The following is a 12,564-nucleotide window of genomic DNA, read 5'->3' on the forward strand; positions in this document are numbered from 1 at the left end:
CAGACATCACTAACCTGATCAATCACTGTTTTTGGTATTTCTACATGGCAAATAATTTACTAGCAGGTGTAGTAGAGTAATAGAAATCTAACAGACCCAACAGTCATGACATGCATGCTGCTGATTCTGTGTAATTGAATCACTAATTGAAAGGGGCATGTTCAAAATAATAGCAGTGTGGAGTTCTATTAGTGAGGTCATTCATTCTTTGAAAAACAGGTGGCAATTATTGCCCTTATTTAACCTCCCTAACGGTATTCCCGAGTGTAGCTCGGGGTAAAATTTCTATACCAAAAGCGGTAACCCCGAGCTACACTCGGGCTTTCAAATTCTCCATGTCCGATCCATGGAGGTCCCACCTTGCAACTTACAGGACTTAACCTCCATGGCGGTGTTCCTGAGTGTAGCTTGGGTAAACTTTCAGTACCAAAAGCGGTAACCCCGAGCTACACTCGGGATTACACAGCAGCGTTGCTCCGGGATCCCTCCTGCACTTACCTTGTCCTTCGCTCCCGCGATGTCCCCTGCAGCGTCCCCAGCCATCTCCTCCGTCTGATGCCGGCATCCGGCTCCTGTATTCCGGTCCCTGTGACGTCGGGACGTACGGGCAGCGGCGGGAAATTTGAAAATTTAAAAAAAATGTCATTTTTTTCAAAACGATTCTACATAGTAAAACATTGCTGTTTCAACCCATTTCACATACATTTTGTCCCTAGTGCTTTGTCCTGTCCCCTGTCTGCATTTTGATTGTTCTTTCTGCCTGGAAACGTAGAAAAGTCCATGGCGTCCAAAAAGCGTCCCTTTAGGTCAAAAGCGGGTTTAGATCAGCTATAGAACAGCGATAGTAAATCAGAACCACTTGCAGAATTGAGTGATAATGATTCGTGGAGAAATTTGTCATCAGACACTGAAAATGATTCTGCGACTTTGCTCAGTGATGTGCGAACTTGGCGCTCTATTTCAAATTTCAGTGTTTTTGGTTTGATTATATTATTGAATTAAATGTATGATTTAGAATCTTGTTCAGACAGATTTCAGTGAGTTATTCCTAAAAATTACAGCCTACAATAAAAAAACTACATATTTCCATGCAAAATCATGGTACCGCTTTCAGCACCAAAAATATGAAATAATCATACCACTAGGGAGGTTAAGGAAGGAAGGCAGCAAATGTTGTACATGCTGGTTACAGTGCATTTCTCTCTGAAATTCTGAGAAAAATGGGTCGTTCCAGACTCAGCTACAATGATCGCAAATGCTTTAAAATGGCAACCAAAACCTGAAAGACGTAGAAGAAAGCGAAAAACTACCATTCGAATGGATAGAAGAATAGCCAAAATGGCAAGGACTCAGCCAACAATCAGCTCCAGGAAGATCAAAGAAGGTCTAAAGTTCCCTGTGAGCACTGTTACAATTAGTAGACGCCTATGTGAAGCCAAGCTATCTGCAAGAAGCTCCCGCAAAGTCCCACTGTTGAAAAAAAAGACGTGCTGAAGAGGTTACAATTTGCCAAAGAGCACATTGACTGGCCTAAAGAGAAATGGCGCAACATTTTGTGGACTGATGAAAGTAAGATTGTTCTTTTTGGGTCTAATGGCCGGAGACAGTTTGTCAGACGACCTCCAAACACTGAATTCAAACCACAGTACACTGTGAAGACAGTGAAGCATGGTTGCGCAAGCATCATGATATGGGGATGTTTCTCATACTACAGTGTTGGGCCTATTTATCGCATACCAGGGATCATGGATCAGTTTGAATACATCAGAATACTTGAAGAGGTCATGCTGCCTTATGCTGAAGAGGAAATGCCCTTGAAATAGGTGTTCCAACAAGACAACGACCCCAAACACACCAGTAAACGTGCAACATCTTGGTTCCAGACCAACAAGATTGACGTTATGGAGTGGCCAGCCCAATCCCCGGATCTTAATCCAATAGAAAACTTGTGGGGTGACATCAAAAATGCAGTTTCTAAGGCAAAACCAAGAAATAGGGAAGAACTGTGGAATGTAGTCCAATCATCCTGGGCTGGAATACCTGTTCACAGGTGCCAGAACTTGGTTGACTTCATGCAACACAGATGTACAGCAGTTCTCAGAAACAGTGCTTATACAACTAAATATTAATTAAGTGATTCAAAGGAAAGCAAAATCTTCAAACATATTTCAGTTTATATATTGAATGTTTGAGTTTGTAAAGAAGAATACAAACACTGCTATTTTTTTTTTTGAACAGTCTAATATTCACTTTTCTTTTAGAGGAACAACAGAAATTTGATATATTTTTCTTCATGTTTTGATTTGGAATAGAATGTGTAGTGTTCCCAATGCATTTGTGTGTATGGAAATAAAAGCTATTAGAAGGATTTTGAGCTTTATTCACTTTTTTCAACACACTATTATTTTGAACACAACTGTACATGTTATTTCACAATAGTATTTAGTCTAGTAAATCGATTCTCACTTGAAAAGCATTCCTTCTATCCTCAGCAGGTGAAAAAGGTATTGAAGACATCACCATTTTTCTCTGTAAATATATTTCTAAAGGTGCTATTGAAAGGAAAATTTTCACATATCAGTAACAATCCATACACACAAAGAAACCAGAACAAATAAGTTCAGAAATTAAGTTATGTGTAGTAAAATGTAATGACACAGGGAAAAAGTATTGAACACATTATTATTATTATAATACAGGATTTATATAGCGCCAACAGTTTGCTCAGCGCTTTACAATATAACGGAAGACAATACGGCAACAATACAGTTCAATACAAGAGGGATAGGAGGGCCCTGCTCCTTGGAGCTTACAATCTAGGAGGGAATGAAAAAGGGAGGTGCAAAAAGGCATGGAAAGCCAAGACACCAGCTGAAATCTGTCAGTAATTAGAAAGCAATCCTACCCCTTGTCAGTGCAAATTAATATCAGCTGATTCAGTCTCAACTGATGGCCTATAAAAAGGTGTCTCATTACCAAGGTGTCACACAAGAAACATCTCATGATGGGTAAAAGCAAAGAACTCTCTCAAGACTTTCGCAACCTTACTGTTGCAAAACATACTGATGGCATTGGCTACAAAAGGATTTCTAAGCTTCTGAATGTCCCAGTGAGCACTGTTGGGGCCATAATCAGGAAGTGGAAAGAATATCATTTCACCATAAACCAGCCACGACCAGGTGCTCCTCGCAAGATTTCTGACAGAGAGAAGAATTATCAGAATAGTTGTCCAAGAGCCAAGGACCATTGTGGAGAGCTTCAGAAAGACCTGGAATTAACAGGTACAATTGTTTTAAAGAAAACAATAAGTAATGCACACAACCACCATGACCTGTATGCATGTCACCACGTAGTACTCCATTGCTGAAGAAAAAGCATTTGACGTTTGCTGTACAACATTTAGAAAAGCCTGTGAAAGTCTTTCGATAGCATAATACACATCATGCTTGGAGGTCAAATGGCACTGCACATCATCACAAAAACACAATATCAACAGTGAAGTTTGGAGGTGGGAACATTATGGCGTGGGCCTGTTTTTCAGCATACGGTACTGGCAAACTTCATATCACTGAAGGAAGGATGAACGAAAAAATGTACCAAGACATTCTTAATAAAAATCTGCTGCCATCTATGAAAGTAGGACATTTCAGCAAGATAATGACCCCAAACACAAAGCCCAAGAAAATCTCCACTGGTTTCAAAGAAAATACAGCTGCTAGAATGGCCCAGCCAATCACCTGACTTGAATCCAATAGAATATCTATGGAAAGAACTAAAGATCATATTTCATAGAAGAGGCCCACAGAACCTTCAAGATTTGAAGACTATTTGTGTGGAAGAATAGGTCAAAATCACACCTGAGCAATGCATGTGACTAGTTTCTCCATACAGGAAGCGTCTTGAAGCTTTCATTACCAACAAAGGATATTGTACGAAGTATTAAATAAATGTCAGTTATCCGGTTCAATATTTTTTCCCTGTGTCATTCCATTTTATTACACATAACTTAACTTCTGAACCTATTTGTTTTGGTTTCTTTGTATGTATGGATTGCATGGGTTGTTACTGACATGTGGTGGAAATTTCATGTCAATAGCACCTTTAGAAATATATTTACCTAGAAAAATGGTGATGTGTTCAATACTTATTTTACCTGCTGTATTTTATGCTATTCTTCTTGGATCGCTAGGATGAGGATGATTGCTGCATGAAAAAGGAGCATATTGTAACTTACAAACAATAAGAACTTTATTTTTTCAATAATGACTCAATAAGGAGAAGAGTGCATGCTAAACAAAGGAGATTGCATTATCATCAAAATACAGCAAAGTTATCTATTCATCTATCCATTAAGAAGAGTGCACTTTTAATTGAAGACGATTTCTGTGATTGGCATATCAGATCAGCATTAGTTACAGAGCTTCTTCAGTATTCTACTTTGAAGGACTGCATTATTAGTATAACTTTGCTTTTACATATGTTTAAAACAAGAAGTACAGCCAAAGCTCTTTTAGTTGTACTTCTGTGGATCACATGTGACCCATGTTCAGCTGACAGTGGACTGAAGTCCACTGTTGGCTGACGTCACTCAGCCGGTCCAGGCTGGGAAAAGATCCCAACTTTACAGTCGGGATCCACCTCAGTGTCTGGAGTGGCACCTGGCTCAGCCTCTCAGTGAAGCGCTGAGAGCCTGAGACAGCAGCCCCCTCCACAGCCCAGCATTCCACTGAGTGCTGGGGGGGCAAAGTAGACAGCGGTGACTAAGAATCACCCCTCTCTGCACAGAGCAGCTGAGAGAACTCAGTGATCACATACTCAGTGATCAGCAGTCATGTGATCGCTGAGTTCTCACATTTAGAGCAGACAGGAGACAGCTAGGTAAGTATAAATGGGAGGGGAACAAAAAGCCCTACTTCTCTTTTAATCTGTGAAATACACTTAACAGGGTGCACATGCAATACCTATGTGGTTTTAAATTTTTTACTTTAGCAGGGATAAAAAATATTACATTGTAATATAAATAAGTTGCTTTCACTGTCAGGCCCTCCACTCCACTTTTAAACTCCAGTGGCAAGACCATTTTTGCAATTTTTCCATTTTTTATTTTTCCCTTACAGCTTTGAGAGTTTGTAAAAGACCCCCTAAATCATTCATTTCCTGAAAGCACATTTCTAGTGAGAAAAAAAAAAAAAAAGGCGGTACTGATAGCTTGTGATATATGTGCAAATGTTTATCAAAAAAATATTTTTATTTTACATTTAATTCATATATATATATATATATATATATATATATATATATATATATATAAAAAGATGCAAACAAAGCACGTTTCAACTTTTCAACTTCCAGTTAAAACTATGCTAAAAAGGTTCATTTTTTTTTTTGGTAAAATAACAAGCATGTTATACTTACCTGCTGTGTGCAGTGGTTTTGCACAGAGCAGCCTCCTCTCGGGTCCACCGCCTGCACTCCTGGCCCCTCCCTCCTGTCGGGTGCCCCCACAGCAAGCACCTTGCTATGGGGGCACCCGCTGCTCAGTGTGTCCATTCACACACAGAGCTGTGACATGGCCCCACCCCCTCTCTCCTATCATTGGCTGACTGGCTGTGATTGACAGCAGAGGGAGCAAATGGCACCCGCTTGCAGTCTCATCCAGTGAGGAGGCATAGACCTGGGACAACCAAGGCTGTCATGCACATCGCTGGATTGTGATGGGGCTCCGGTAAGTGTTGAGGGGACAGGGAGCACTGCTGCACACAGAAGGTTTTTTACCTTCATGCATAATATGCATGAAGGTAAAACACCTTGAGCCTTTAAAACCACTTTAATTTCCTAATAAATATAAAAGCTTAACCTGTATTGAGTGAATAATATTTGTAAAATTGCACCTTTTTGCGAAATGGTGAAAATCTAACAAACGTACACAAACTGTAAATAACCAAATTTCTCTAAAAATCTGGAGGTTTTCATTTTTCATTTACAACTTTCAGTTTGTAAAATATTCCCCAAACCATATATTTTTTGAAAGCACATGACCAATACAATAAAAAGAAAGTGCTACTGATTTTAAAGGCCCTGCGATATTTGCATCACATTTTTCCCAAAAAAAACCACAACACTAAAAGTCCTTATTTGCACACAAACACAATAGTCCTGCTGAAAGCTTATTAAGGTCTCGTGCACATGGGGTGTACTAAATTGTACATCCATCCATACCCACACAGGGATGCCCAGGTGCTCTGTGCATCCCTGTGCAGGCAGTCCTATTCATGTCAGTTGGGATGCAGTGGCTGCGAGGACAGGTGTGACATCTGTGAGTGTATAGATGTATGACCGCAAACAGACAATGTGAGTTCAGGGACATGCACCAACATGGCTGTCAATTTGGGAACAGTGTCCATGCAGCCGCTGTGCTCCAACTGACATGGATGGGACTGCCTGCACAGGGATGCACAGAGCACCTGTGCATCCCTGTGTGGGTAAACACAGCCCTCTATGGACGTACACTTTACATCCTGTGCATTCCTGTGTCCCAAATGACATCAGTGGGATTGCCTCCATGGGGATGAACGGAACACCTGAGCACCTAAACACGGCCTCCTTGTAGTATGCCATGCGTGAACGAGGCCTCATGCTTTGTTTACATCACGGTTTGGTGGCAGCAAAAATGCGTGATTGAGATTTCTGCCAACTGCCCCCCTCCTCCTTTTAACCAGTAGTAAAAAAAAAAAAAAAAAACCCTCCAAAAATGCTCCCCTGCAGGATAATACTTGGTGGTGGTGAGGCACTGAAGGGAGGGGGTCGCATCAGCAGGGGGAGGAAATATTTAACCCTTTAGGCAGTGGGTTATTTGTAATTGCCAATGGGAGAGGCAGAGGAGGGAATCTGGTAATTGCATGGGAGCCACAGCGGATTGGTGAAGGCGGGGGTTGGGGGGAGAAAACGATGCTGGAGGACATAGCTGCTGTGCAGAAAAGGGGCAGCAAGAGGTGGTGGTGCATTTTAGCAACTAGTGGCAGGGAAGTGGAGGGGTAAGAAGCATAGGGTGAGAGGCACAGGAGCAGAATCAGGTTTTGGTAGGAGGGGGCAAATTTTAGGTTAGTAGCTCTGATCAGTGGCTTGTTAGCCAGTAATCAGAGACAATGGTTTGTTCAGCAGAGTCTGCTACACAGTTCTGCTATAAAGTTCGTGGTCACTGAAGGAAGAATGTCACATGGCCTGACCAGCTGGAAGCGGTGATGTAGGTTCATATGCAGTACTAGTAATGAAAGGTTTACAGTAATTGTAAAGGCAGATTTAAAATTTTTTTTTTTTAAGAATAAAATACATGTTATACTTACTTGCCCTGTGCAATGGCTTCCTCTTCTGGGGTCCTCCACCGGTGCTGCTGGCTCCTCCCCCCTGCCAAATGCCCCCATAGCAAGCTACTTGCTCTGGGGGGGGCAGTTGTGTGTGCTTAATCCTGAGCTCTGAGTGTCTATAAGGCACACAAAGCGCGTCTTGGCCCCACCTGATCTTCACTGACTGAGAGTAGCGGGAGCCAATCAGGAGGGAGAGAACTGAGAGAGCCTCTGCTCTTGTGCACATCGCTGGATCGGGATCAGGCTCAGGTACGTATAATGGGGGAGCTGCATGAAGAAGTTTTTTTTTTTTTTTAACTTCATAGGATGTATGAACATAAAAACCTTCTGCCTTTACAACCATTTTAACTTGAACACTGAAGTGAAATTTTGTTATGGCCTACAGAGACTTGTAGCAGTGAGAGGAGGGTGGTTTAAGACCCCTTTCACACAGTGCAGATTCCATGTGGAATCCATCCATTCAGCATCCAGATCCCCTGCTCATTGGAACAGAGTGGGTCGGTGACACATCCGTGTCTGTTCAATTTCTGCAGAGCGGACACGGAGAGGACCCGCTCTGCTCTATGGGCTGCCAGGAGCAAAATGGACTCTGCCTGTCAATTTAAAGCTGGCTACCCTCCAATCCGATCTGCCTAAAACGGAAGATCTCCGTTTTTTTAGCGGATTGGATCAGTACTGGAAGTAGGCAGATGTAAATGAAGTCCGGTTGACACCTGTTTGCTCATAGGAGTAAATGGACCATCCGATCAGGTCCACCTGACAGGTGGACCTGATCAGACCAACCATGTGAAAGGGGCCACATTATTTAGTTGAGTTATTTGTCGCACCAACAGGACTCCAAACCATAGGAGGAATTATGTAGCCTACTACATTTATTCAGTATTCATCTCCAAGCTCCTAATACTCCTCTTGAAAGTGACTCTCTAAGTCAGTAATATACAGTGAACTACTAGCAGTTGTTTTGGACAAGCTGAGAACATACAGTAAATTAAAATGACTATATCATTAAGGCTAGTTTCATATATATACAGGTAAGGAACTCATGCACAATCGATTGCATTCCCGACCTGTATAAAAATACTATCTAGTAGATGCACAGTGATGCCATTGTAGTGTGCTTTTAAAAAAAGGGTTGGGGACTTCTTTCCCCATATCTCTCACGAGTGCAGCAGCTGATTCGAATAAATGGACTGCTGTACCCATGACGCGTGTGTGCTAACGCGCATGAATATACTGTATGTAAGATGACAGAACCTTAGCTTATGTCTTACCTTGAGTTTTTAATGTGCTGGTGAAGATATTCTGGATGAAATGATGGAACCATTGGGTCTTTAGCACCATGAATAATTAATGTTGGACAATCAATTAAGGGCACCAAGTGCTGACATATATTACCTACAAGAAACATAAACTGCATTTAGTCTTAGGAATGGTACAGGAGGCTCCTTTACCCTAGGTTCACACCTAAGTGTTTTCTGCAGCGTTTTGCAGAAACGCAGTACAGTCCATTTAACATCATTTCCTATTAGACATGTTCACATATGCGCATTTTCACCCTATGCGTTCTTTGGAAAGGTCAGGGACATTTTTGAACGCAAAAAGTTGCATTTTTGGTACTATAGACTTCAATGGAAACACTGCAGAAAAGCATGTATCGTTTTTCTGCCACGTTTTACATTTTAAATCTTCCTAGCAACAAGAAAAAAAAAACCCACAAAATGCATCAAAAACGTGTCAAAAACACAAAAGGTGTGAACCTAGCCTTAAGGTCTGCTAAAAAAAAACCAAACATTATGTGACAGGTGGCACATAAGTCAGGAAAGAATGCTTTGTAAACAAACAAAATTTTTCTAGTAGTGTTTGGAGAACATAATCATCTCTTGGAGTTCATTCTCACCTGAAAACAATGGGGTTGATTTACTAAAACTGTAGAGATGCAAAATTAGGTGCAGCTTCCAGTTGTTTTTTCGTCAAAGCTTAATTGAACAAGCTGAAGGTTTAACACCCCGGTCACATCGGGTGCGACTTGGCATGCAATGTGCATGCCCTGAGACTTGCAAATCATATGCCAAGTCACACCCTATTGTCCGCAATTGGAGCGGTCATATCGGTGCGGTCCCGACTTGGTTGGAGCCGCACCGATTTCAGAAGTAGTACATTCACTACTTTTAGTGTGATTTGCATAGACATCCTTATCCGATGTCTTGCAAATTGCGCCTGAAATCGGCATGTCCCCCGACTTTAAAATCGTGCAACTTCACTGTAAGTCGCACGATTTCAAAGTCGGCTTGATGTGACCGAGGTGTTAGCTGATTGGCTACCATGCACAGCTGCATCAAATTTTGCATCGACCCCAATGCATCTTCTGCTGTCACAAAGAGCTGAAAGAGTACCCATAAAAACCCGTGAGCAGTTTATTAAATAATCAGCACAATACACACACATACATTAGGTACATTTCAGATTGCATAGTAGAATGATCAAAAAGGATCCAGAAAGATAGTCCTTTTTTCAGTCCTTTCATTTGTGGAGCAGCACCAGTGCCAATAGGAAGGCTTGATATGCATAGGGAGTGGAGCAACGCACATTACTTTTTCATTGCACAATCCACTAACATTAGATTGAATGACTCAAAAATAAAAAATATCTCTCTGCCAAAGTACAATTTTACAATCTAATTAGCTCTAACAAAAAAAAGTTTAAACTTTTATATATTCTTACAATTATATTTTAAGAGGTATTAAACCTACAACCAATAGAGTAATAATATTGCAGCTTACCAACCATTAGATGTGTTGGCTGCATTTGTTTTTGCATTTTCCCTATGTTTTCACCTGGTGATCTGGACAGTAATACACCTCCTGTATTAGAGTGCTTACACTCTGGATTAAAGAGCACAGGGGCACCTTTGAACAGCAGCATTGCCAATCTAGGGGGAGGGTAATGTTGGATGTACTAGCAGATTTAAATAGACTAACAAACTGAAACCAAACTCAAGTTAACACTATATAAGCAGTTAAAGCAAACTGCTTTTTTACTTCTGAGATAAAGGTTTTAGTAAAATAAATAAAATCATTGTAAGAACCCCTGTGAGTGGTAAATGGTTTGCCTCATCAATGTAACTTAATCAGCTAAAGAGCTTGTTCTTTTGAAAAACAACAGACTTACTTGCTGGATCACCAGGTAAAAATAGAAGAAAAAAAAAGCCTAAAAAAAGAAAATGAATGCAGCCATTACATCCAAGAACTAGCAAGCTGCAGTATAATAAATGTTTGATTTTGGGTTTAATACAACTTTAAACTCAGCAGTTTGTACAATCAGGTTGTAACTGAAGTATTATCAGTTTAATATATAGTTTTCATGGACTTTACCATAATTGCTAAACTCACACATTGAAAATCCAAATCCACTCTAATTTACGCCACTCTCACCCATCTGAAGTGTGACTGACACTTGCCGTCTTGCACCAACCCTTGGCCTTTCATTGTACATTTCCTAAATGGTAACCATAAACCTTACTGACTGTAGTGCATGCCGCTCCTATTTTTTTGTCTGGATAATGCATACATGAAAACCAGAATCATACAGCTAAAGAATAACAGTGCTATTCTTAGAAGTGGCACATATTCGTTAACAATTTCTGCACACGCACAAATTAAAGTAACCCCGTACTATTGTTTCTATTACATCTGTACAAGATTGGTCCTATGCACATTTTTACCACCACTGAAAATGACTGAATTACTTTCAAGGTACATGCCCACACATTCTTTTACATGCATATAATGTAAAGAAAGACTGCAATTTTCTGCTTTCACACCCATCACGTAATATAATATGCACCATGTACTTCAATATGTACACTCCAATATTTACAGCACCACACCCCATTACACACAGCACCATGCACCCCTATACACACCACAAACACCAACTCCAATCCTGGCACCTGCTACTATGCTATAGAGTTGGCAACAGCTCACTGACTCACTACATCTCCATCCCTTCACCAAGTGCCAGAATCCTCAATTTACGACAGACTTTGTCCATGTCTGTCCAAACCATGTAGCTGTTGTCCATGCTTTTACAGCAGCTTAATGCAGTATCATGTTGCTACTTGCTGGAATGCTGATCATTTTAATTTTTAACATTCGGTAGAGTTGCAGTGGAAGACCAACTGCACTGCAGCCAGATTAGGGAATGAGGACCCTGAGTAGCTACCCAGTACCCCTGAACCCCTACTGTGGCCCTGATTAACATTGGAGTGCTTATCTGGAAGCAAAGGGAAATGCAATACAGATGCATCCACAGTCCCCTTCTGCAAATGCCTTAAAGTAGAGCGTGATCCAAAAGGGGAAGCTCCGCTTGTTTGCACCCTCCTCCCCTCCAATTCCACACTTGGCACTTTTAAGGGGGAGGGGGAAGCGGGTACTTGCTTTTGACAGGTACCAGCTCCCACTTCCTTACCCCTGCAGACTTCTGGGACACTTCACAGGTTCAAGAAGAGAACGGGACCATTCACAAGGGGCAACACGACTTGTGCATGCGCAGAAGGAAACCGGCTGTGATAGCGCAAGGCTTCACTTCTGGTTTCCCTTGCTTGCTATGCCGGTGCTAGGAACCATGAGGCTAGTGAAGAGCTAGCCTGGGTGAGGATGGCGCTGGACCCCAGGACAGCTAAGTGTCCTTGTACTTAAAGTCAGCAGCTACAGAATTTGTAGCTGCTAACTTTAAATTTTTTGGGGGGAGCCTGGAGCTCCTCTTTAATAAAAAAGATTGAGAGAAATACATCAGCTCTTGTACTTTTATGATTCACCAGTAACAGATATAGACAATAGATGGCAATCTGACAAGCTATTTCTTTAAACACTTGTCTTTAGGGAATAAACTTACCATTAGATACATTGAGAAACCGACCGATAACTTCCACCCAAGCAGAAAACGTTTTTGCAAAATATTCCTTTCCATACAGCTCCTCCATGGGCTGTCTCATCTTTTGACTCCAGTTTGACACATCCTTTACAGCTAAATAGGTTGCAAGACAGGTTAGAATGAGTATTGCTGACTTGACTGTCACACAGATCATGCACCACATGTCTATATTCACACTGACAACTGCAATTAGGGTGATATTTTAAAGGAAGCTTAATCTTTACAATACATATTGCACACCACATTAGCAAGAATGAAAATGACAGGG

At 41.2% G+C, this 12,564-nt stretch overlaps 1 protein-coding gene across 2 annotated transcripts in view; it reads right to left on the minus strand.

The window, feature by feature from the left end:
- The window catches only part of BPHL (biphenyl hydrolase like), a 38,689-nt gene that overhangs the window by 4,675 nt on the left and 21,450 nt on the right, over positions 1–12,564 (minus strand). For both annotated transcript variants that reach the window (XM_089682221.1, XM_089682220.1), the window contains exons 5-6: positions 12,258–12,389; positions 8,636–8,759 (exon numbers count right to left, since the gene is read on the minus strand). In XM_089682221.1, the coding sequence (XP_089538347.1) occupies positions 8,636–8,759; positions 12,258–12,389 (256 nt within the window). The remainder of the gene's footprint in view (positions 1–8,635; positions 8,760–12,257; positions 12,390–12,564) is intronic.

The sequence above is a fragment of the Staurois parvus genome, unplaced genomic scaffold, assembly GCF_062004578.1.
Source record: "Staurois parvus isolate SC_StPar_1 unplaced genomic scaffold, SC_StPar_1.0 ptg000287l, whole genome shotgun sequence".
In the NCBI taxonomy this organism is placed as follows: Eukaryota; Metazoa; Chordata; class Amphibia; order Anura; family Ranidae; genus Staurois; species Staurois parvus.